This window comes from Gorilla gorilla, chromosome 18, assembly GCF_029281585.2.
Source record: "Gorilla gorilla gorilla isolate KB3781 chromosome 18, NHGRI_mGorGor1-v2.1_pri, whole genome shotgun sequence".
Lineage (NCBI taxonomy): Eukaryota > Metazoa > Chordata > Mammalia > Primates > Hominidae > Gorilla > Gorilla gorilla.
Genome location: NC_073242.2, coordinates 87,246,816 through 87,269,978, shown reverse-complemented (window position 1 = coordinate 87,269,978; position 23,163 = coordinate 87,246,816). Strand labels below are relative to the sequence as shown.

The following is a 23,163-nucleotide window of genomic DNA, read 5'->3' as shown; positions in this document are numbered from 1 at the left end:
GTAATAACTTCTTTAAACCTCTAAGTACAAACCATAACACAAAAAAGAAAGGAAATAATTAAATAAAAATTAAGACTTCTGTTCAATGAAGACATTGATAAATGAAATTAACAATTGACAGACTGGGAAAAGATGTTTGCAGTGTCTAAAACCAACGAGGGATTCTTAATACCTAGACATACTATTTACTATTGCAAATCAGTAAGGAAAAGAAAGGTACCTCAATAGAGACTTGGGCAAAGGATACCAAATGGCAATTTTAAAATAAAGAATGGGTGGGCGCTGTGGCTAATGCCTGTTATGCCAGCACTTTGGGAGGCCGAGGCAGGCAGATCACTTGAGGTCAGGAGTTCGAGACCAGTCTGGCCAATATGGTGAAACCCAATCTCTACTAAAAAATACAAAAACTGGCCAGGCGCGGTAGCTCATGCCTGTAATCCCAGCACTTTGGGAAGCCAAGGCGGGTGGATCACCTGAGGTCGGGAGTTTGAGACCAGCCTGACCAACATGGAGAAACCCCGTCTCTACTAAAAATACAAAATTAGCCAGGCTTGGCGGCACATGCCTGTAATCCCAGCTACTCGGGAGGCTGAGGCAGCAGAACCGCTTGAACTCAGGAGGCTGGAAGTTGTGGTAAGCCGAGATCACGCCACTGCACTCCAGTCTGGGCAACAAGAGCACAACTCGGTCTCAAAAAAAATAAAAAGTACAAAAATTAGCCAGGCATGGTGGTGGGCACCTGTAATCTTAGCTACTCAGGAGGCTGAGGCAGGAGAATCATTTGAACCTGGGAGGCAGAGGTTGCAGTGAGCTGAGATTGCACCATTGCACTCCAGCCTGGATGATAGAGCAAGACTCCGTCTCCAAATAAAATAAAAATAAAAGAAATAAACTTAAATGCCTATGAGGAGATAAGCCAGCATGTTAGTAATCAGACAAATGATAAATAAAATGAATTGTCATTGTATACCTATCAGACTGGCAAAGTTCAGAAAGTGAAATAACATCCATTATTGGTGGTTGGATGTGACTGCAGAGATCCTCACGCATTGCTAATGTGAGTGTAAATGGGTACACTATTTTGGAGAGCCATTTAGTCACATTACACATTGTATATGCATAGATGAATACCTAGAAATTCTGTTACTGCATGTGTATGCAAAAGAAATTCTCGGCCAGGCGCGGTGGCTCACACCTGTAATCCCAGCGCTTTGGGAGGCCAAGATGGGTGAATTACCTGAGGTCAGGAGTTCGAGTCTGATCAATATAGAGAAACCCCATCTCTACTAAAAATATAAAATTAGCTGGGTGCGGTGGCATACGCCTGTAATCCCAGCTACTCTGGAGGCTGAAGCAGGATAATCGCTTGAACCCAGGAGGTGAAGGTTGCAGTGAGCCAAGATTGCGCCATTGCACCTTGCACTCCAGCCTGGGCAACAAGAGTGAAACTCTGTCGAAAGAAAGAAAGAGAGAGAGAGAGAGAGAGAAAGAGAGAAAGAAAATTCTCATATAGGTCCTTAAGAGGACAGGTATAAGGATGTCCATTACTGCAGGCATGGACAAATAAAATGTGGTTGGGGCACACCTGGAAAACTGAGCAGCAGTTACAAGCAATGGACTAGATGCACACTGGTACAATGGATGGATCTTAAAAGCCACAGTGCTAAAGAATGTGCTCAGTATGTGTCTATTGTATCTTTATACATATATAAATATTAGAGATGGGCTAGAGTGCAGTAGCTATTCGCCATCTCCATTATAGCAGCACTGCAGCCTCTACCTCCTAGGTTCATGGGATCCTCCTGCTTCAGCCTCCCCAGTAGCTAGGACTACAAGTGAGCCCTGTGCCTGGCTTTTTTTTTTTTTTTTTTTTTTGAGTCAGAGTCTTGCTCTGTCACCCAGGCTGGAGTGCAGTGGCATGATCTCGGCTCACTGCAACCTCCACTTCTCAGGTTCAAGTGATTCTCCTGCCTCGGTCTCCCTAGAAGCTGGGACTACAGGTGCCCACCACCACACCTGGCTAATTTTTGTATTTTTAGTAGAGGTGGGGTTTCACCATGTTGACCAGGCTGGTCTCAAACTCCTGACCTCAAATGATCCACCCACCTCAGCCTCCCAAAGTGCTGGGATTGCAGGCATGAGACACTGTGCCCGGCCGGTTTTTTTTTTTTTTCTTTGTAAAATGTGTGCTGCTTATTTTTATTTTATCTTACTTTTTTGAGACAAGTCCCACTATGTTGCCCAGGCTGGTCTCAACTTCCCAGGCTCAGGCGATCCTCCTGCCTCAGCCTCCCAGTTAGACTTACAGGTGCCGCCACTGCGCCTGGCTGTGTCTATCTTAAAACAAAACTTCCATGAATGTCTGTATGTATTTTTAAACAATTGGATGAGGAAGGAGAATGAATTAAGTCAAATGGATAGGTGAGGATGGCAAGACAGGAAGACATGAACAGACAATACACAAAAGTACACAATTATTTCTGAATAATGGCATTATGAGTGATCATAATGTTATTTTGCACAGTTTCCTCAATGAACTTAATATTACATTACATTAATCAGAAAAAAGTAAACTTGGCCGGCCGCGGTGGCTCATGCCTGTAATACCAGCTCTTTGGGAGATGGAGGATCACAAGGTCAGGAGTTCGAGACCAGCCTGGCCAACATAGTGAAACCCCGTCTCTACTAAAAATACAAAAAATTAGCTGGGCATGGTGGTGGGCACCTGTAGTCCCAACTACTCAGGAGGCAGAGGCAGGAGAATTGCTTGAACCCAGGAAGCAGAGGTTGCAGTGAGCCAAGATCGCTCCATTGCACTCCAGCCCGGGCGACAGTATGAGACTCTGTCTCAAAAAAAAAAAAAAAAAAAAAGAAGAGAGAAAAGAAAAGGAAAAAAAAGTAAACTCACATAAAGTAATTAGACTCAGAACCTTTCTGAAGGGGAGCAATCACAACCTTTATTTTCCTCTATGATTATTGTTTATTTGGTTTTCTAGTTCTAGACCTTGCAAAATTGGTCACTTTTTTCCTAGAAAATAATTTATCTCATACAGATTTTCAAGGGGGTAAAGTTGTGTGTAGCATCTGAATAATCATCATAATAACTCTTCTATAGTCAATTCTTTCTTTAATATGTCTGCTTTTCTTAACTGGAATTTTTGCCTAAGATATTTTTAAGAATTTAATAAAAATCAAGGGATACATTGTTCATCAGTCTAAGGTGTAGCCTCTCCAGAAATCATCCAAAAATGACAGTTTCATATAAAAAGTTTTTGACTTTCTACAGTAATAAGATTCATATATTTTCTCACTATGTCCAGAAATTCTGGCTGGATTATTTAGGGGGCTGATGTGAGGACTGAATGAGTTAATACATGCTAAGGTGTTAATATATAGTGCCTGACACATAGTAAATGTTCAACTTACTGCTATAATGGACAAAAACTGCTAATAATGATGATATTAGCTACAGACTCCTTTTCTATTAGCCATACCACCCAGCACAGGCCTAGGCAAAAAATACAATATTTAGGTAGATGCTCAGTGACTGTGTCAACATTTGAGATTTCCCTTACACTCAAAATGTAGCTTACTTTATGTGTTTTCTAAAATATTCTAGGTATTAATTTATTAATTTATTTATTTTGAGACGGAGTCTCACTGTCACCCAGGCTGGAGTGCAGTGGCGTGATCTCAGCTCACTGCCAGCTCTGCCTCATGGGTTCACGCCATTCTCCTGCCTCAGCCTCCCGAGTAGCTAGGACTACAGGCGCCCGCCACCACGCCTGGCTAATTTTTTGTATTTTTAGTAGAGACGGGGTTTCACCGTGTTAGCCAGAATGGTCTCGATCTCTTGACCTCATGGTCCACCTGCCTCAGCCTCCCAAAGTGCTGGGATTGCAGGCGTGAGCCACTGCGCCCAGCCGTATTAATTTTTATTTTTATTTTTCAGAGACTGTGTTGCCCAGGCTGGAGTGTAGACCAGCCTGAGTTTGAGACCAGCCTGAGCAACATAGTGCAACCCTGTCTCTACAAAACCAAAAAATTAGGCAGGCATGGTAGCCCACGCTTGTAGTCAGCTACTCTGGAGACTGGGTGGAAGGATAGGCTGAGCAGGGGAGGTCGAGGCTGCAGTGAGCCATGATCGCGCCACTGCACTCCAGCCTAGGTGACAGAGCGAGATCCTGTCTCAAAAATAAATAAACAAATAAATAATAAAATAAAAATCAGCTGTTGGTTCAAATCAACTTTCTTAATTTTGTTTATGAATTTCTGCCTTTATCTTAATGTTCAGGATTATTTATTTATTTATTTGAGACCGGGTTTCCCTCTGTCGCCCAGGCTGGAGTGCAGTGGCGTGGTCTCGGCTCACTGCAGCCTCCTCCTCCCGGGCTCAAGGGATCATCCCACCTCAGCCCCCCAAGTAGCTGGGATTACAGGCGCGCGCCACCACGCCCGGCTAATTTTTGTATTTTTTTGTAGAGGAAGGGTCTCGCTTTTTTGCCCAGGCTGGTCTTGAACTCCTGGACTCAAGCGATCCGCCTGCCTCGGCCTCCCAAAGTGCTGGGATTTCGGCCGTGAGCCACCGCGCCCGGCCTAATAATGTTCGGGCTTTCTTATTTTCTAATCAATGTATTTAAGGCGATACATTTTCCTCAGAGTGTCGCTTTGACTGCATGCCACAATGTGAATAATGACAGGCAGGGATGTATATTAGGCGCTTATCACAGTTAGCGCTGAATATTGGTTAGTTCCCTTCAACCTTATCCTGTACTTGGTCGACAAGCATTTGTTGCGCGTCCGCCCGACGCCAAGAAGCTCTTTTTCAAAGCCGCTTTCCCTGCGCAGCCCCTGTTCTCCCGCGCGGGCAACTACTCCCGGCCTGGCCGTCACGCCCCCTCACGTCACTCACCGCCCCGCCACGTTCCCATGACACCACGCAGGTGCCAGCAACAAACTCCAGAACCCTCCGTGCCCTTCCGCTTTTCCAAAGGCATCTCTGGGACGACTGCAAGAAAAATAGTTCCGCGACAACTGAGCTCTTTTCAGGAGGAGGCGGGACCAGGCGGGACTTACAGGCGGAACGAAACAGAAGTCCGTGGTCCTTGTAACGGGATTGGGCCCCGCGCTCCCGGGGGGCGGGCTCAGATGGGCGGAGGGATTCATTTTAAGCAACGGGTGGCCCTCCGCCTTCATTGAAGGCGGGGAAATACCGCGGGGCGGGCGGTAGTTGCTGTGGTTTCCGTTCTGAGCTCGCAGCTTAGGAGCTGAAGATCGCGGACTTAGCGTTCCCGCGTCCGAGTCCGGCCATCAGTGGCTGCAGATCCGGAGGCCAGGAGCTCAACCACCCTTCTTCGGAACAGGGCCGGCCTGCTGCTGTGTCTTCGACGCTCGGTGCCTGTATCTACTCCGGGGCCTAGGTCGGCTCCGGGGGCGGCTTAGGAGAAGGCCGCCGGCGAGATGTTCAAAAACACGTTCCAGAGCGGCTTCCTCTCCATCCTCTACAGCATCGGCAGCAAGCCTCTGCAAATCTGGGACAAAAAGGTCGGGCTAGGGGCGGCGACGGGGCGGGGTGGAGGGGCTGCACCCCCTCCTCGTCCGGGGGCTGGGGACGGGGAATGGTTGTGTCGAATTGGGGCCTGGGAGAGGCCGAGAGGACGCTGCTGTGCCTTGTCCCCAGCTTGGCGGGACTGGGGCGCGAGGTGGGGGCGTCGTGTAAGCAGCGGAGGGGGGGGGGGGCGGTGCATGTGGGTGGGCGTGGCTGAGATCTAAGTGTCCTGCAGCTGTGGTGTGGTTAGGACCGCGACCCTCGCTGCTGTCTTGACTTGGTCGGTCAGTCCATTCTTTTGAGCCACTGTTTCCCCACCAATATAATGGGGTTGATGGTGCCCATCTTGTAGCATGAAATGCACGAACTTATTTGAGGGAGCTTTGGGGATGTAAAGATGAAAGGACCTGCTATTCACGGATTCCAAATATTTACTGATATCCGTTTTTGTGCCAGGCACGGTGCTGGGCACTAGACACAGAGCCTTTGTTCAGGCACCCTTACAGAGGCGCAGACAGAAAGACTCCGGCCAAGCCAGTGATGTTTAAATTGCATTCATTTGCTCCCTTCCTCCCACTGATCCCAAATAAGTCAGAATTCAGTGGCCCTTGGCACCTCCTCCACACTCACTGTGACTTGCCTGTACTATGCCCTCGGTGCCTGATTTCTCCATCAGGAAAACTGCAGAATGCTGACAGTCAAAGTCTTGTTTGGATTAATAAACTCAGAGCCGAGTACAGGCCTCATCTTTATTCAGGCATCCACTAGATGATACTGTGTTTGGCCCCACGAGATGATGAATCTATTTTTTGCAGATGTGAAGAAAGATCTAGCTGTCTGTGAATTGGTCTGCATTTTATTACTTTGGTATTTCGTTCTTCATGCAAATTCCCAGGCAATCAGCTGTACTATTTCTTGAATATAAGTTACGGGAGGCACTCCAATGTGGAATTTAAGTCATATTCTTAGTACTGCTCTCTGGGAGAATGGCGAGTGTGGGTATGCCAAATGCTGCTTTTTAGAGAGATGCATGTGGAATAATCTCAGTAGGATTTATTGGTAATGAAGCCAAGAATTTTGAATTTTATCTTGGAACACGTCTCTGTATTCCCTTATCCACACATGAGAGCTCTTTATGAGGGCCACATAAAGTTGGGAGAGAACATGAGCAGCTTTCTGCCTGTCACCACTAGGGAACTCTGCGTTCTGAGGGCAGCTTTTAGGATGGTGTGTCCATAGTGTTACTTTCATAATATAGTTGAAAAATCTGAATATAATGAAGTTGGGCCTTTGTGTATGTAAAATCTGCCCATCTCTTCTCTTTCAGATGATTCTATCCACAAGCTAGAGCTAGTGCCAGAGTACAGGAAAGCAGTTCCTTAACGTTGCTGTGTTACTGAGGTTTTTAGTTTCATGTATTTTTTCACACTGGAATAAAGCATTGTAAACTGTAAATTGCATCTGTACAAAGAGAGCCCAGGGTGCCTGGGAACTCTGTAAGGAGGTTGGCTTCCCAGCTGTCACTTGACTCAGTTATGGGCTGTCAGAAGGCATGAAGAGAGGGGGGCCCTCTGTGCCAGTGGAATTTGGAAACTGAATTGTAACAAAGTGTCAGTATAAGGCAATTGAAATCGAGAATGGGACTTGACCTAGGAGGAGAGGTTTTCAGAGCAGATAGAGAACTTACTAAAGCTGAAAGAATCCCAGTAGCAGGGAGGCCTCAGAATTTCTGTTACGAAACTTGTATCAGTTTTCCATTTTAACCCTTCTGGGCTTGATCTTGTGTGCTGTGTTTTATTTTTCAAATGCGGCTTTTTGAATAGTCAACATGTTTACCCAAGAATATAAAAGCATAGTAACCATGGTGCACTGTGTCCCTTAACAACGCCACTGGAGGTCGGATGGTACCCTAATGACATAAACACGTGTGAAAACATTGTTAAATCGATTGGCACGGTTACTTGGAGTAAATTAAACAGACATTTTGGCGAAACCTTTAGAACACTCATTTCAAGCAAAATCTTCACAATGGTAAAAGCTAATTTTGTGTTTCTAACTCTTCTTATTTAGACTCAATTGAAAAATATTTAGAATTGAGGATTTTTACCCTCTTGGGGCAAGGGAAAGAAAGAGAAGAAAAAGGAAAGTTTGGGGCCGTATCCCTCAGCTTTGTCGTGTGTGCTTTTTCTCAGCTATAAGTCTGCATAAAGTGCTGGAAATTCAATCCAGTAGGGGGAACACTGGGAATTGATGTACTTATCAAAGATTTATTGAGCGACAGCTGAGTGACAGGCTTTGTGTAGACTTGGGAAGATAGAGAAAACATTTTTCCTGCTGCTAGGGACTAAGGCAAAGTTGTAATAAGGACAGAGTTTGTGGGGAGGTGAGGACTGTCTACATTTAGCTAGACATGACCTTGACTTTTGCCAGTAGGTATATATTGACTGTGGTACCTATTTATAGTTATTTTTATTTCAGAAAACTTTACTGTTTTCTTTCCTGAGTATATATAGAGAGAATTTCTGTTCGGTTTCTATGAAGAATCTTGAGAAATTTGGTTTGACTTTTGTTTAGGCTCTGTCTGCATAGAGGTGAACGCTGTATTCACAGTACCAGTGAATTTGCAAGCTTTCCTTTTGTGAAGATGGCTTGTTCGTTAGTGTTTGTCACACCGGCAATTTATTTGACTCTCTGAAGCTCACAGCCCCTCCCCTCCATCTCATCCTTCCAGTCTCAACTTAAACATACTTTTCATTGAGAACTTGAGTTAAGCCTCATGGGTGTGCCTGTGGCTGGCGGTTTTCTATTGTAGATCGTCCACTGGACTGCAGGTTCCTTAAGCAGAAGAACAGTACCTTACCGAAAAACCTCAATGCTAGGGCGTGGTCAGACACCTTGGATTTGCATCCTGGCTGTGCTGTGTTCCAGTTGTGTGATCTTAGCTATGTCCTTAACCATTCAGTTTTCTCATCTATTTCTCACGGTTATGAAGATTCAGTGAAGCTGTATATAAAGTCCTTAGCAACAGAGTTACAGTATATGCAGTCATGCACCACATGATGGCGTTTCAGTCAACGACAGACCTTACACATGACAGTGGTGCCATAAGATTATCATGGAGCTGAAAAATTCCTGTCGCTTAGTGACATAATAGTTGTTCGTTAAGTCAAATGCATTACTCGTGTTTGTGAGTAGGTGTAAACCAACCTACTGCACTGCCAGTCATGTAAAAGTATAGCATATACAATGATGTTCAGTGCCTAACACTTGATGATAAATGACTATGTTACTGGCTTATGTATTTACTGTACTCTTTATCATTATTTTATTGTATTTTAGTTTTCTGAGACAAGGTCTTGCTGTTGCCCAGGCTGGAATGCAGTAGTGCAATCAGGGCTCACTGCAGTCTCCATCTCCTGGGCTCAAGCAATCCTCCCACCTCAACCTCCCAAGTAGCTGGGACTACAGGCCCTCACCACCACACCTCACTAATTTTTGTATTTTTGTAGAGACGGGGTTTCTCCATGTTGCCCAGGCTGGTCTTGAATTCCTGTGCTCAAGGAGTCCTCCTGCCTCAGCCTCCCAAAGTGCTAGAATTACAAGCATGAGTTCCCGTGCCTGGCCTTATCATAATTTTAGAATGTACTCCTACTTAACGACAAGAACAAAAAGTTTACTGTAAAATAACCTTAGGCAGGTCCTTCAGGAGATATTTCAGAAGAAGGCAGTGTTGTCATAGGAGATGACAGCGCCATGTGCGTTATTGCTCCTACAGACATTCCAGTGGGACAGCATGTGGAGGTGGAGACTGTGATTGATGTTAATGATCCTGACCCTGTGCGGGCCTGGGCTCGTGTGTGTGTTTGTGTCTTAGTTTTTAACAAAAAAGTTTAAAAAGTTAAAAAAAGAAATAGGAAAAACCTTATGGAATAAAGACATATAGAAAGAAAATATTTTTGTGCAGTTGAACATTGTGTTTTAAGCTAAGTGTTATTACAAAATAGTCTAAAAGTTTTTAAAATTTTTAAAGTTTATAAAGTAAAAAAGTTCCAGTAAGCCAAGGTTAATTTATTATTGATGAAAGAAAAATATTTTTAATAAATTTAGTGTAGTCTGGCCAGGCACAGTGGCTCATGCCTGTAATCCCAGCACTAACTAAATAACTAAATAAAATAAATGTATTGTAGCATAAGTGTATTGTGTTTACAAAGTGTTCAGTAATGTCCTAGGCCTTCACATTCACTCACCACTCACTCACTGACTCAACCCAGAGCAGCTTCCAGTCCTGCGTGCTCCACTCATGGCCAGTGCCCTATCCAGTCGTGTCACTTTTTATCGTTTATACAGTACTGTACCTTTTCTATGTTTAGACACACAAATACTTACCATTATGTTACAGTTGCCTACAGTATTCAGTACAGTAGTATGCTGTACAGATTGTAGCCTAGGGGCAATAGGCTATACCATATGGCCCAGGTGTGTAGGATGTTGTACTGTCCAAGTTTGTGTAAGTACACTCTGATATTCACACACCCATGGAACTGCCTAATGAGGCATTTCTCAGAACGTAATCCCATCCTTAAGCAATGCATGACTGTAGTTAGTACTTTATAAGTAATGACATTAGTATTAAATATGGCAGGGACTGAGGAATTTGCTCAAAACTAAAATAAGATGTTTGAACCTAGCCCACCATCCAGATTTCTAGGAATAGGAAGTACTGTAAAACCAGACTTCTGAAATGAGAAGAATTTAGTTGTTGCACCATGGCTCGCCCAGCCCTAAGCCCTTAATGTGGCTCTAAGGCCACATAACCCATGCTCTGGCACCTGCTTCACTCGTTCTCCAGGCGGGACTCACTTCACCCGGTTCCCCCTCTTAGTAGCCTCCTACTGAATTGAAGGAAGTCCTGTTCTCTCACCTTCAAGCTTTTGCACTTCCTGGTCCTTCTGCTGGGCGCTGCCCCTCACCACCCCACAAGCCTCACTCCCATCTTTTCATTAGGCTCCAGTCACAGTTCAAAGGCCTTTCTCAGAGTGACCTTCCTTGACTCTTCAGGGTAAGTTAATTTACTTCTTTCTTATCACACTTGACATTATTAGCTTCTTAAGGTCTGTATTCCTGGCTATACAGTTTCCTGATAGAAGCTTTTGTAAGTTTCTAAACCAACAGCTTAGAAGAAATTAGGGGTTTCTTTAATGTTACCTTGACATCTGGGACCAGCAAATCTTATATTTATTAAAAGACTCTTACGTTTAATGTAAACATTACTTCTGGTTGTAAGGAAAATACCAGGAGGTTCTGTTCCCACTTGTGTAAAACATGCTATAATTTTCAGTCTTTTTTTTTTTTTTGAGACAGAGTCTCGCTCTGTCCCCCAGGCTGGAGTGCAGTGGCGCAATCTCGGCTCACTGCAGGCTCCACCTCCTGGGTTCACGCCATTCTCCTGCCTCAGCCTCCGGAGTAGCTGGGACTACAGGCGCCCGCCACCACACCCGGCTAATTTTTTGCATTTTTAGTAAAGATGGGTTTTCACCGTGTTAGCCAGGATGGTCTCGATCTCCTGACCTCGTGATCCGCCTGCCTTGGCCTCCCAAAGTGTTGGGCTTACAGGCGTGAGCCACTGCGCCCAGCCAATTTTCGGTCTTAATGGTAGTATCCTGGCCGGGCGCAGTGGCTCACGCCTGTAATCCCAGCACTTTGGGAGGCCAAGGCGGGCTGAGGTCAGGAGTTCAAGACCAGCCTGACCAACATGAAGAAATCCCGTCTCTACTAAAAATACAAAAGTTAGCCGGGCATGGTGGCACATGCCTGTAATCCCAGCTACTCGGGAGGCTGAGGCAGGAGAATCACTTGAACCCGGGAGGTGGAGGTTGCGGTGAGCCGAGATGGTGCCATTGCACTCCAGCCTGGGCAACAAAAGCAAAACTTTGTCTCAAAAAAAACAAGATAGTATCCTAAAAGTACATGAGATGAGATTGCATTAATTCATGAAAACGCCTTTGTCTGTCTTTCCTGTCACCCTGTCTTTCTCTCAGCTGCTGCTGTTTCTCCCCTACTCCAAGACTAAATATTAGACCAGAGTCTTCTGCTGTTGTTGCTGGATAGTGTTAGATTCCCATGTCCTGTTCTAATTTTAAAAATAAAGTCTCTCTTCAGAAAAAATTTCCTACATTCTAGTTTTTAGTTAGCACGCCTTGTTGATAAAAATTAAATTGGTGCTGTTTTCAGTAGTAGAATTTAGTGTATTTGGACATAAAGGTGGTAAAACTTTTTTTCTGACTTGGAGAATGTTCTTCATTATTCTGAGTCAGGTTTTACTGTGATTGAACGAAGACATGGTTTTTTGGTTTTGTTTTTCTTTTTTTTTGAAACAGAGTCTCGCTCTGTCACCCAGGCTGGAGTGCAGTGGCACAATCTCAGCTTACTGCAACCTCCTCTTTCTGGATTCAAGCAATTCTCCTGCCTCAGCCTCCTGAGTAGCTGGGATTACAGGCATGCGCTACCACGCCCAGCTAATTTTTTTGTATTTTTAGTAGAGATGGGGTTTCACATGTTGCCCAGGCTGGTCTCAAACTCCTGATCTCAGGTGATCCGCCCACCTCAGCCTCCAAAAGTGCTGGGATTACAGGCGTGAGCCACCGCGCCCGTCCAAAGACATGGGTTTTAATTACACTTGCCTTTTCTTAGCTGTGCACATAATTGTCCTTACGCTAACTTAGGGGTTGTTGGTGTATGCCCAGAGTTGCTTGTCTGCTGTCTGGATAGCCCCTGTCAAGTACAGCGAAGGGAGTGAAGCCTTTGACCCTTGGAGCCTGGGAGTCTGAGTCGGAGCTATGCCCAGTTCTCCCCACAGGGGTCTCCCTCTGCCTAATTTCTGTCTGGGAACCCAGCCCTTAACCCAGTGCAGGAACTTTCCTGCTGAAATGGACAGCTCTAATGGTTTAATGTAAATTAGAGCATGTGTCATTAAAGCTAGGATGCCAGATGGCTGAGGGTTCAGCTGCCTGCCAGGCTGAGTGGGTGGGGCCAGAAAAATGAAAGTTGGGGGAGGGAATGGATACAACTCATTTATTTTTAAAGCAGTCATAGAAATATACAGCATCCACCAGCTCCCTCCCTATCCCAGTAGTAGTATTTTTTTTTTCCCTCAGCTTGACCCACCTCCCTGAGGCTTACATTGCGGGGAGGGAGAGAAATCGGTGTTCTTTATTAGTTGCCCTAGCAACCATGGAAAGCCTGGGAGAGTGATTGTAAGACTGGCCTGAAGCTTTGGTCACCTCTGTTGTCTGCAGAGGCAGAGAACCATTATGATCTGTAATTGCCAGTAACTGGGTTCTGAAGCTCTTTGAGTATCTCCAGCTCATGGGCAGGGGAGGGGAAATTAATGAAATAAAACAATATTGGCTTTAGATTTTTTTTTTTTTTTTTTGAGGAATAAAGCACTCATAGGCCACACTTTGATAGTGGGAATGTGTCATGAATGAAAAAGAATTAACAAATCAAAAACAGTCGGCTCTTTGTGATCTAGAGAGGGACAGAACATGTTAAAACCTCCTTCCGCCATGAGCAATAAATGCTGAGCAGTTCATTTTATCTTCATCCCAAAGCCACGCCTGCGCAGTGACCTCTGAACTGGAAGGAGCTAAGGAAAGGACGTTGATACTTTCTGAGACATGTATCTTCCTGTATGCTGTTGTCAGAAGCTGGTTTTAGGAGAGGGTTGCTTTCCTGGAAGACCTTTATAATATTAGGCAATGACAGCCACATGGCCAGGGTGGTGGGGAGCCTTTGCCCCAAATTGCCTGTCGCCTCTCCCCTTTGATCCTAGTTTTAGAACCTAGAGAAGAGTCTTTGGGAAATTACCCTCTAATGCACATATCTGATTGATCGCCCTTACCACCTCCATGCTACTGTTTTCCAGTGAGTTTGTATTTGCAGCCCTTTAAACTTAATACAGGAAAAAAATCACAATTCACTAACAAATCCACTTAATTTGATTTCAAACCTCTGGAGACTTGTCACATGGAGATACTTGTGTTTTTCTTCATTGAGGGTTAAACAGTCTCTTGGGGAAAAGCTCTGTTTAGTTTGTCTTACCACCAGCCAGGTTCAAAATCTAGAGAGACTGATGGGCATTCCTTCAACAAAGTTGCCTTGACCCCTCCAAGTTCCCTTGTTTTGTGGAATACATTCATTCATTTTGTAAAACTTAAATTTGTGAGTGTGTTTGTTATCTAGTAACACTGGGAGAAAAAGAAATCTCTTTAGTAATTTATTGAAAATCCAACTAAAAGTTAGCTTGCCTCTGGGCAGAAGTGCAGGAATACTACAGTCTATCCAGCTTCCAGCCTGCATTGGCTTCTGTGTGCATTGTACGGCTTTGTTTTCTTCTGTAGAGACCTGAATAGGTCATATCTGCTGGAGTTCCAGGGAAGTCGTAAACTTTGAGATGGGCAGAAGGCAGATTCCCTAACATTTTCTCCCTGTGAGATCTGGCTGGTCTTTCTGGAACTGAGGGAGGCCTCTTGTTGACTCTGGCCAGAGAGAGCTTGAGGGATGTGAAATTTGAGGGCGTGCTTTAAATAAGGGTGGATCAATAGCAACATGTTGCTTTTTAGCAATAGCAGTTTTCAGGCCCAAGTTACTTCTTAATCCTGTCAATTTAACTGTCTATTTGATCTTTGCAGTTTGTCCCGTTTTAGAGAATGGTTATGTTATTGAGAATAATTAGTGGTGTGTTATAAAAGTAGTGTTTGCATCTTGTTGGAATACTGCCAGCTCTTATCAGTAGGGCTGCTCGCATTAGTTGGACATGATTTCTTCATTAATTCCTTCTTCACTGAATCTGCCTGGTTTTCCACAGAAAATATAGGAGGAATATTGCCACTTAGGTTGGGAACATTAGATGGCGAATGAGGTGGGCAGTAGTGGCGTGTTCTGCACAGACCCAAGCCTTTGTGCTCTTAATCTCCTTGGAAAGGGGCCCAGAATTCAAAGCAGGAGGGCATTGAACATTGCCAGCTTTGTTTGAGAATCGTTTCAATGTGACGTTTTGTGTCTTGAGAGCCTAAGAAATGCTCCATTGGCAGGGATTGGGGTCCCGTCTAGCCCAGTATTCTGTCTCTGACAATGGGCACCCATTTGTGGAAGCATTCTTCATGCTGGCGGCCCTGTGGGCTTTGTGATATACCCCAGCATCTCTGGCTTCCTATAATAGTCCACGGGGGATGTGTTATCCAGGAATTTTTAAAACCCTCCTTGAACCTATTCATATGTGCCAACTCTGAGGGTGACAGATTCCAGAAGTCAGCAAATACTTGAACGCTTAGTTTATGGCTAGCACTGTGCTAAGCATTGTCGAAGATAGAAATGATGCTTCATAACTGGTCTTGGCTCTTGCTTGAGCTTATTCTTTTTTAAGGAGACAAGACTTGGTTGCAGTTGTGGAAAAGGTGGGCAGTGACATCAGATGTCACCTTTAGAACACCAGGCAGACCATGAGTGGATCAGACTCACAGTGACAGAGCTCACAGAGACTAATGTCTAAAAACAGAAACATATTATTAATAATTTATGTTGAAAAATAAAACTACCAGACCCAACACTGATTTATCCCCATATGCAAGTCTAATAGCCAAATCGTAATCAGAAGGCTGATGAGTGAACAAGAGGAGCTTTAGTCAGTGTGATTGAGTCATTGATTATGGCAGCCTAACACAGCCCTTTCCACAAAGAAAGACCATATGTTTGTCTTTCTGATGTCTCCTGTTCTAAACCTAGTTGATCTTTTTCATATGTTATTCCATTCAGCCCTAATAGTCCAGCCTTGTTTTTTTGTTTGTTTGTTCATTTTTGAGACAGGATCTCACTCTGTCGCCCAGGCTTGAGTACAGTGGCACAATCACGGCTCACTGCAGCCTCGACCTCCCAGGCTCAGGTTATCCTCCCACCTCAGCCTCCTGAGGAGCTGAGACTATAGGCACGTGCCACTACACCTGGCTAATTTTTTGTAGAGATGGGGTTTCATCATGTTGTCCAGACTGGTCTTGAACTCCTGAGCTCAAGCAATTCTCTCACCTCGGCCTCCCAAAGTGCTGGGATTACAAGCGTGAACCACCATGCCTGACCCCAGCCATGTTTTTTTGGTTTTGTTTTGTTTTGTTTTTTGAGATAGGGTCTTGCTCTGTCACCTACTCATCTAGGCTGGAGTGCAGTGGCACAAACATAGCTCACTGCAGCCTGGACCTCCTGGGCTCAAGTGATCCTCCCACCTTAGCCTCCCAAGTAGTTGGGACTATAGGCGCACTACAGGTGCACGCCACCACACCTGGCTAATTTTTTTAGAAACAATGTCTTACTGTGTTGCCCAAGCTGATCTTGAACTCCTGAGCTCAAGCTATCCTCCTGCCTCAGCCTCCCAAAGTGCTGGGATTACAGGCATGAGCCACTGTGCCTGGCCCCAGCCCTGTTTTGAAAGTGCCTTTGCATATCTCTGTTCTGTCCATATTAGTTGCTTAAAAGTTTAATGCTTGAAGATAATTGTTCTTTCCTAAATATTTTGAGAGGAGGAATCTGTATTGAGTATTGATTCCTCCCCATCATCTACCTCCTACATATGCAGCAAACAATACAAAACAATGTAGGATGAGGTGCTAAATTATGTCGTCGAGACAAATGAGCCAGAAAAACAAATCAGAGAAAAGAGAGGTCAGTGTGGGCTGAAAATGCTAAAGAAGGCATCTGTGTGTGGCACAGATGGGAAATGAATTCCTGCTTTAAAAAGTAGAAAATTAGGGAAAAGCAGATAGGGAAGCATGAAGCAGGATAACTCCAGGGGAGGAATGCTTTCACTTTTTGTTGCTGCCCTCCTCAGTAACACTCAGCTTTTCTTTGGCTTTTCTGGCCAAAGAAATATACAAGGCAGGACAGGCACAGTGGCCCATGCCTGTAATTCCAGCACTTTGGGAGGCCAAGGCAGGTGGATCAGAAGGTCAGGAGTTCGAGACCAGCCTGGCCAACATGGTGAAACCCCGTCTCTACTAAAGATACAAAAAAAAAAATCAGCTGGGCGTGGTGCTGCATGCTTATAATCCCAGCTACTCAGGAGGCTGAGGCAAGAGAATCACTTGAACCTGGAAGGCAGAGGTTGCGGTGAGCCAAGATCGCGCCATTGCACTCCAGCCTGGGTGACAGGGCGAGACTCCGTCTCAGAAAAAAGAAAAAAGAAAGAGAAAGAAAGAAATCTACGAGGCAGTATGAGGCAGTGGAAAGGCTGCTGAATCCTTAGTCTCCTACTTAGGGTTTGGCATTTGCAGTTCCGGGGTGCCAATGTCCACATTTGTAAAATGGAAACAGTATCACCTGCCTTGTTGTTTTTATTGTGTGAGGCTTAAGTGAGAAAGGAATGTGTGTGATATTCCTGGTGCATAGTAGGCATTCAGTAGATATTAGCTGAATCTAAATTGAGTTGATGTATTTGGGGAGAGGTTTCCCCTGATTTAGGGATTGCCAAGTTACCTGGGATTCCCTTGGTGGTTGGTGTGACCCTGTCTAGAGGTAATAGCTTGGCTTACTTACATATAAGCTTCAGTGTGCTGTGTCACAAATTTCTTTGTACGCCTCTTGGGCTACCGTGGTTTTCTTTAAATAGTCCTATTCAGCCTTGTCGGATATTTCAGTACTAATCGAATTTTCTTTCTTGTAGGTACGGAATGGCCACATCAAAAGAATCACTGATAATGACATCCAGTCCCTGGTGCTAGAGATTGAAGGGACAAATGTAAGGTAGGTTGCCACCTCTGTTCTCCCAGAGACATCATATACTAGGGAGGCAGTACGTCATAGAGGTTAATAGCACAGACTGCGGAGTCAGAGTGCCGGATGTGAGTCCATCTCTGCCACTTAGAGCTTACCATGGGCAAGTTACTGAATCCCCCAGACCTTAGCATACTCATCTATACAATGGGCAGAATAATAGTACATTTTCCTTATAGGGTTATTGCGAGGAGTAAATAAATGAATATATATAAAACATGTAAAGCCTTGCTTAGCACATAGTAAGCACGATGTCACTATTAGCTATATTATTAACCAAAGTGTGTGTTGGGGTGGGGAGTGGGCAGTGTTGTACAGCTCATCCAGTGGGTGGACAGTGTGGTTTTCAGTGCCATAGAGGTCTCAGTTTTAGTTTTCTGTCATTCGATGGCTCCCCTGGACCAGAATTGAGGTCTTCTCTCACTGGAGGAGCTTCTAAGATCCACTGTCTGGCTTTGTTTTTCAGATATTTTATTGCTGCTGTCTAGTCCTGTGTTAAGCTTTTGTTTCTGGGTCCAGCGTTTGTTAAAGCAGCCGCTGACTTAGGGCTGAGGGATTCACTGGGTGGCGTGTCTGAATCTTTTAGATCTGCTTTCCAGTGTATCCTCTTGGACCGTGTGTTATTGTGCATACCACAAAGGAAGAGAGTCCAGGAGTGTGTTTATTAGTATTTCCTCTCTCTACAGCACCACATATATCACATGCCCTGCAGACCCCAAGAAGACGCTGGGAATTAAACTTCCTTTCCTTGTCATGATTATCAAAAACCTGAAGAAGTATTTTACCTTCGAAGTGCAGGTAAGTATGTGTACATGAATGTGTCCACTCTTGGCTATACCAAAGAGATAGCCTTTGAACTGATGGGAAAAAGTGGCCCTACAAAAGTATCTTTATCCTTCTGCATGTATTCTTTTCTGCTTCTAGTATAAGCCCAGTGCAGTCTTTGTTATGTAAATTTGATATTAGTAATGAAATTTAATGCCAGGTTTTTAAAGAAACAGCACCTAGAAAATCTAGTAATTTCAAAGTGTCAGAGTTAGCGTGGTATCCATTTGGGGAGTGATTATTTAATAGTGGGTGGCTGTTCTGTTTTAGTATTTCTGATTTTTCAAAAGGAAGAACATTTATATACTCTATGGTCTGAGAGCCTGCTGACTGTGTTATATGTCATAAGCAGCTGGTGTTGTCTTGGCAACAAACAAGATAAACTTGCTACTTCCGGGCCATCTGCATGCAGTGTATGACCTGTGTCTGGTCTGTTTATTTTCCTCTAAGTCTCAGCCTTGGGAAAGCAAGCTGTGGGAATTCAGGTCCTTGTCTGGACAAGGTTGTGTGCTTCTTCCAAGACAGAGCTAGTGTGATGCTTCTTCTCTGTATTTCACAGGTACTAGATGACAAGAATGTGCGTCGTCGCTTTCGGGCAAGTAACTACCAGAGCACCACCCGGGTCAAACCCTTCATCTGCACCATGCCCATGCGGCTGGATGACGGCTGGAACCAGATTCAGTTCAACTTGCTAGACTTCACACGGCGAGCATACGGCACCAATTACATCGAGACCCTCAGAGTGCAGGTACTGCTCCTTTCCCAGATAGAGCCCTGGGTTGGGGATAGGGCACACTGCGTCTAGTATTGGCTTGTGGCCCACGTAGCAGAACAGTGTGGGTTTCTGGCTTCAGTTGCCACACTGTCCAGGGAGCTTTGGCCTCACAAAGGTCCAGGAAATATTCAGAAGTCGGGTCAGGTATAGAGGTGAATGCAGCAAGTAAGACCTCCCTCTTGCCAGAATCCATCCCTAAGACAAGCCAAGGAGATGCCGGAGATGACGCGTTTCCAGTCCTGGAAGAGGGCCTCTAGAAGATTCAGGAAAAGGGGGAGAACAGTCACATTTCGCCTCTCATAAGAAGCATTGCCTTGACAGATCCATGCAAATTGTCGCATCCGACGGGTTTACTTCTCAGACAGACTCTACTCAGAAGATGAGCTGCCGGCAGAGTTCAAACTGTATCTCCCAGTTCAGAACAAGGCAAAGGTAAGCCAGTCTTCCCCAGAGGAAGGCCCACCAGTGAGTGGGGGGAGCTGTGTTCCTGGAAGGTGCTCTGGTCTAAGAATTCAGCTGCAGAGCCTCTCTGTGTTGACACTTTGGGGTGCCTTTATATCGCAAGATCTTAGGTCTCCTTCCAGCACTGAATCAGGAATGCTCCTGTGAAATACTCTGTTACTGCTGTTTCCCCTCTCCACGGTGAGAGGGGATGAGGCACTTCCTACTACTGGCTCACAGAACTTCAGAAAATATCTTAACTTTTTTTTTTTTTTTTTTTGAGATGGAGTCTTGCCCTGTTGCCCAGGCTAGAGTGCAGTGGCACGATCTCAGCTCACTGCAACCTCTGCCTCCCAGGTTCAAGGGATTCTTGTGCCTCAGGCTCCTGAGTAGCTGGGATTACAGGCGCCCGCCACCATGCCCAACTAATTTTTAATTTTTATAGAGATGGGGTTTCACCATGTTGGCCAGGCTGGTCTCAAACTCCTGACCTCAAGTGATCCGCCTGCCTCGGCCTCCCAAACTGCTGGGATTACAGGCATGAGCCACCGTGCCCAGCCCCATCTTAACTCTTGATCAGCCCAAAAGTATTATCAGCTGATAGGTCCCTGCTAACACAAGGGTGGGTGCTTCCCTGCCTGTGTGCTGCAGATGTGTGTCCATTCTCCACAGTCACTGTCCACTCAAGTGTCACCAGAGGCAGGGGGCCTGTGACACTGACCATCTATTTTCTAGTAACTTAAACTGATGCCACTTCTCTGTTTTTTCCCTTCAGCAATAACTGGAATTGTGACTCGAGGGATAGACCCTGGATGTGACTCTTCTTTTTAAAAGGAAACTATGTGGAGGACGATGCAAAAACATATTTATCTTAGTTTGCTGTGCTGTAGTTCTGTTATTTATACTTGGTGTTGCTTGTCATGGACACTGGTGAACATGCCGTAACTCTGTGACTGCATTGTAAGTGCAGTGGGGGTAAGCAGTCCTGTGAGTGGCGCGTGAACGCTGGAGCTTATTCCGCCGCCTGCCCCGGTGTGGGGGGAGATACCTTTACCATGAACTTACAGAATTAAAGATGGCCCATAAGGAATTCCAGACCAATATTTCTTCCTGCGGTTTATTCTATGTTTTATATATTATCTAAATATATGTATATGCTGTGTCATACTCATAATCTGGAAATGAATAAAATGATATATTCCTGGTTTGTAAATTTGTTCCTAGTTTGTCTTTTTTTCATGGTGATGTTTCTGTTTCCTTTGTGATATGAAAAGAGAACTATTTCCATTGAACATCTTATACATTTCATGCTGTGAAATGTCTTGTATTAAGTATCTAAAGAACAAGACATATGCAGCTGACCCTTGAACAACACAGGTTTGAACTGTGCGGGTCCATTTATATGAGGATTTTCTTCCACCTCTGCCACCCCTGAGACAACAAACCAGTCCCTCCTCCTCTCCCTCCACCTCCTCCTCTTCCCCTCCTCATCAATGTGAAGACAACAATGATGAAGACCTTTATGATGATCCACTTAATGAATAGTAAATATATTTTCTCTTCTTTATGATTTTCTTAATAACATTTTCTGTAGCCTACCCTATTGTGAGAATACAAAATACAGTATGTAATTCATACAAAATATGTGTTGAATGGCTGTTTATATTATCAGAAGGCTATAGTAGTTAAGCTTTGGGAGAGTCAAAAGTTATACATAGATTTTTGCATAAGGGGGTCGGTGCCTCTAACCTCTGAGTTGTTCGAGGGTCAACTGTATAAACTGGTTCAGAACAACTTTAAAGACTAAATGGGAAAAAAATAATAGTATGTGACCAGTGGAATCATTTTGCTAGGGGTTGGGTCCTAGGTTGAGCTTAAGACAGAATGACATAGTCTAAATTGCACCTAAAGCATTGGAGCAGATCACCATTTCTCTATTTGAGTTCCCGCTGAAGTACTACTGGCTTTGAATGTAGGGACTTAAAGAAAAATGTTTCTTTTTTTGAAACGGAGTCTTACTCTGTCGCCCAGGCTGGAGTGCAGTGGCAACATCTCAGCTCACTGCAAGCTCCTCCTTCTGGGTTCACACCATTCTCCTGCCTCAGCCTCCTGAGTAGCTGGGATTACAGGCGCCTGCCACCACGCCCGGCTAATTTTTTTCTATTTTTAGTAGAGACGGAGTTTCACGGTGTTAACCAGGATGGTCTTGATCTCCTGACCTCATGATCTGCCCGCCTCGGCCTCCCAAAGTGCTGGGATTACAGGCGTGAGCCACTGCGCCCGGCCAGAAAAATGTTTCTTTAAACGCTGGAATCGCATGAGGGAACTGGAACCTTACACCACTTTTCCCACTGTGCTTATTCTGGGCAGATGCCTGTTGAGTGGAATGACACTGGCACTATTGCCTGCTTTTTTCTTTTTTTCTTTTCTTTTTTTTGGTTAGGCACAGATGAATTTGCAAAAGTTAAGCACTGTATATGATACAACTCTACCACATGCAACATTTCTGAGGGGAAAGCAATTTGAGGGCAGAGAAAAGCACTTATCAGCATCCCCCTATTAGGTGGTGTCCTATATGATCTTGAAGGACACACAACTAATACAGTGATTACCTGGGCAGAATGATTTTGTTGTGTTTTTTTTAATCACTTGTATACTTTCTTCTACTATTAAAAAAAACAATGTTTTTGGCCAGGCGTGGTGGCTCACGCCTGTAATCCCAACACTTTGGGAGGCCAAGGCAGGCAGATCACTTGAGGTCAGGAGTTTGAGACCAGCCTGGCCAACACGGTGAAACCCCGTCTCTACCAAATATAAAAAATTAGCTGGGTGTGGTGGCGCACTTCTGTAATCCCAGCTGCTTGGGAGGCTGAGGCAGGAGAATTGCTTGAACCTGGGAGGCAGAGGTTGCAGTGAGCTGAGATCGTGCCACTGTACTCCAGCTTGGGTAACAGCAAGACTCCATCTCAAAAAAAAAATTTTTTTTGGAAAGACATTTTTGTAATAAAAATTTCAAAGTTAATGCAAGAGCAAAAGGCTATTCCAGATTCTGTGCCCTCCCCAGTCACTCCCCGGGGTTTGCTGTCATTGCACAGACTGGAATTGTGGGCACCTGCCATTTTGACTTTGGTTAGAGGTAAAAACATTAAGTTCTGGGATTTGTCATTACCATTGCTGCCTTCTGAGAAGTTAAATGGCAGGAAGCACGCTTTCCCCACATCTGTATCCTCCAGAGTATGCTGTGGGGAAGCATGGCCAAGTCTCTGAGGAGGCAGGGGCTACAGGAGGGGGAGAAGTGGAGGGGAGGGTGCTCCACAGCTACCTGATGAGACAGTTGTCAAGTGCCTGAAACTCAGGTGGGCGCAGTTAAGACAACTTTCCCCTTTTTCCTTCTGCCAGTGACCAGCCTGGAGCCACCTTCTGGAGGATGCTGCCCCTGTCCTTTGAGTCCCTAGTCATCAGCATCACAGAACACACCCCCTCAGCCCAGGTGACAGAGCCTGCTCTTGCAGGGCCAACTCTCGTCAAAACTGAACGTCGTCCTGCTTCCCTGTGCTTAGCATGTCAGCATCCCCCTGTTAGGCAGTGTGCCTGTCTCCTTCACTTTCTTGCTTACAATAGGAATCCTCAAATGGCTGAGTGGGTGGAGGGGTGGGCAATAACCAACAGAGTGTCTAGCCTCTGGCCACTGTCTAGTGAAATCTTCCCTCCAATCCAGACTCGATTATGGCATGAAAGATGCTTTTGTGGTGACAAG

At 44.9% G+C, this 23,163-nt stretch overlaps 1 protein-coding gene across 2 annotated transcripts; it reads left to right on the top strand.

The window, feature by feature from the left end:
* Nucleotides 1–5,203: 5,203 nt before the first annotated feature.
* On the top strand, nucleotides 5,204–20,619 carry CFAP20 (cilia and flagella associated protein 20). 2 transcript variants are annotated; one of them, XM_004057728.5, is made up of 6 exons: nucleotides 5,204–5,544; nucleotides 17,256–17,335; nucleotides 18,052–18,163; nucleotides 18,750–18,938; nucleotides 19,287–19,397; nucleotides 20,182–20,619. In XM_004057728.5, exons 1-6 carry the CDS (start codon nucleotides 5,461–5,463, stop codon nucleotides 20,185–20,187), a joined length of 582 nt encoding a protein of 193 aa, XP_004057776.1. In that variant the 5' UTR covers nucleotides 5,204–5,460; the 3' UTR covers nucleotides 20,188–20,619. The 2 variants fall into 2 exon arrangements, with proteins under 2 accessions (XP_004057776.1, XP_055220390.1); XM_055364415.2 differs by lacking the exon at nucleotides 20,182–20,619 and having other exon boundaries at nucleotides 5,398–5,544; nucleotides 19,152–19,293.
* The last annotated feature ends 2,544 nt before the right edge of the window (nucleotides 20,620–23,163 follow it).

Bases quoted from the DNA above. Each gene is read 5' to 3' on its own strand.
- CFAP20 (XM_004057728.5), top strand. From the start codon at position 5,461: ATGTTCAAAAACACGTTCCAGAGCGGCTTCCTCTCCATCCTCTACAGC. The intron at 5,545-17,255 runs GTCGGGCTAGGG...TCTTTCTTGTAG, and splicing joins TGCAAATCTGGGACAAAAAG to GTACGGAATGGCCACATCAA. The intron at 17,336-18,051 runs GTAGGTTGCCAC...CTCTCTCTACAG, and splicing joins ATTGAAGGGACAAATGTAAG to CACCACATATATCACATGCC.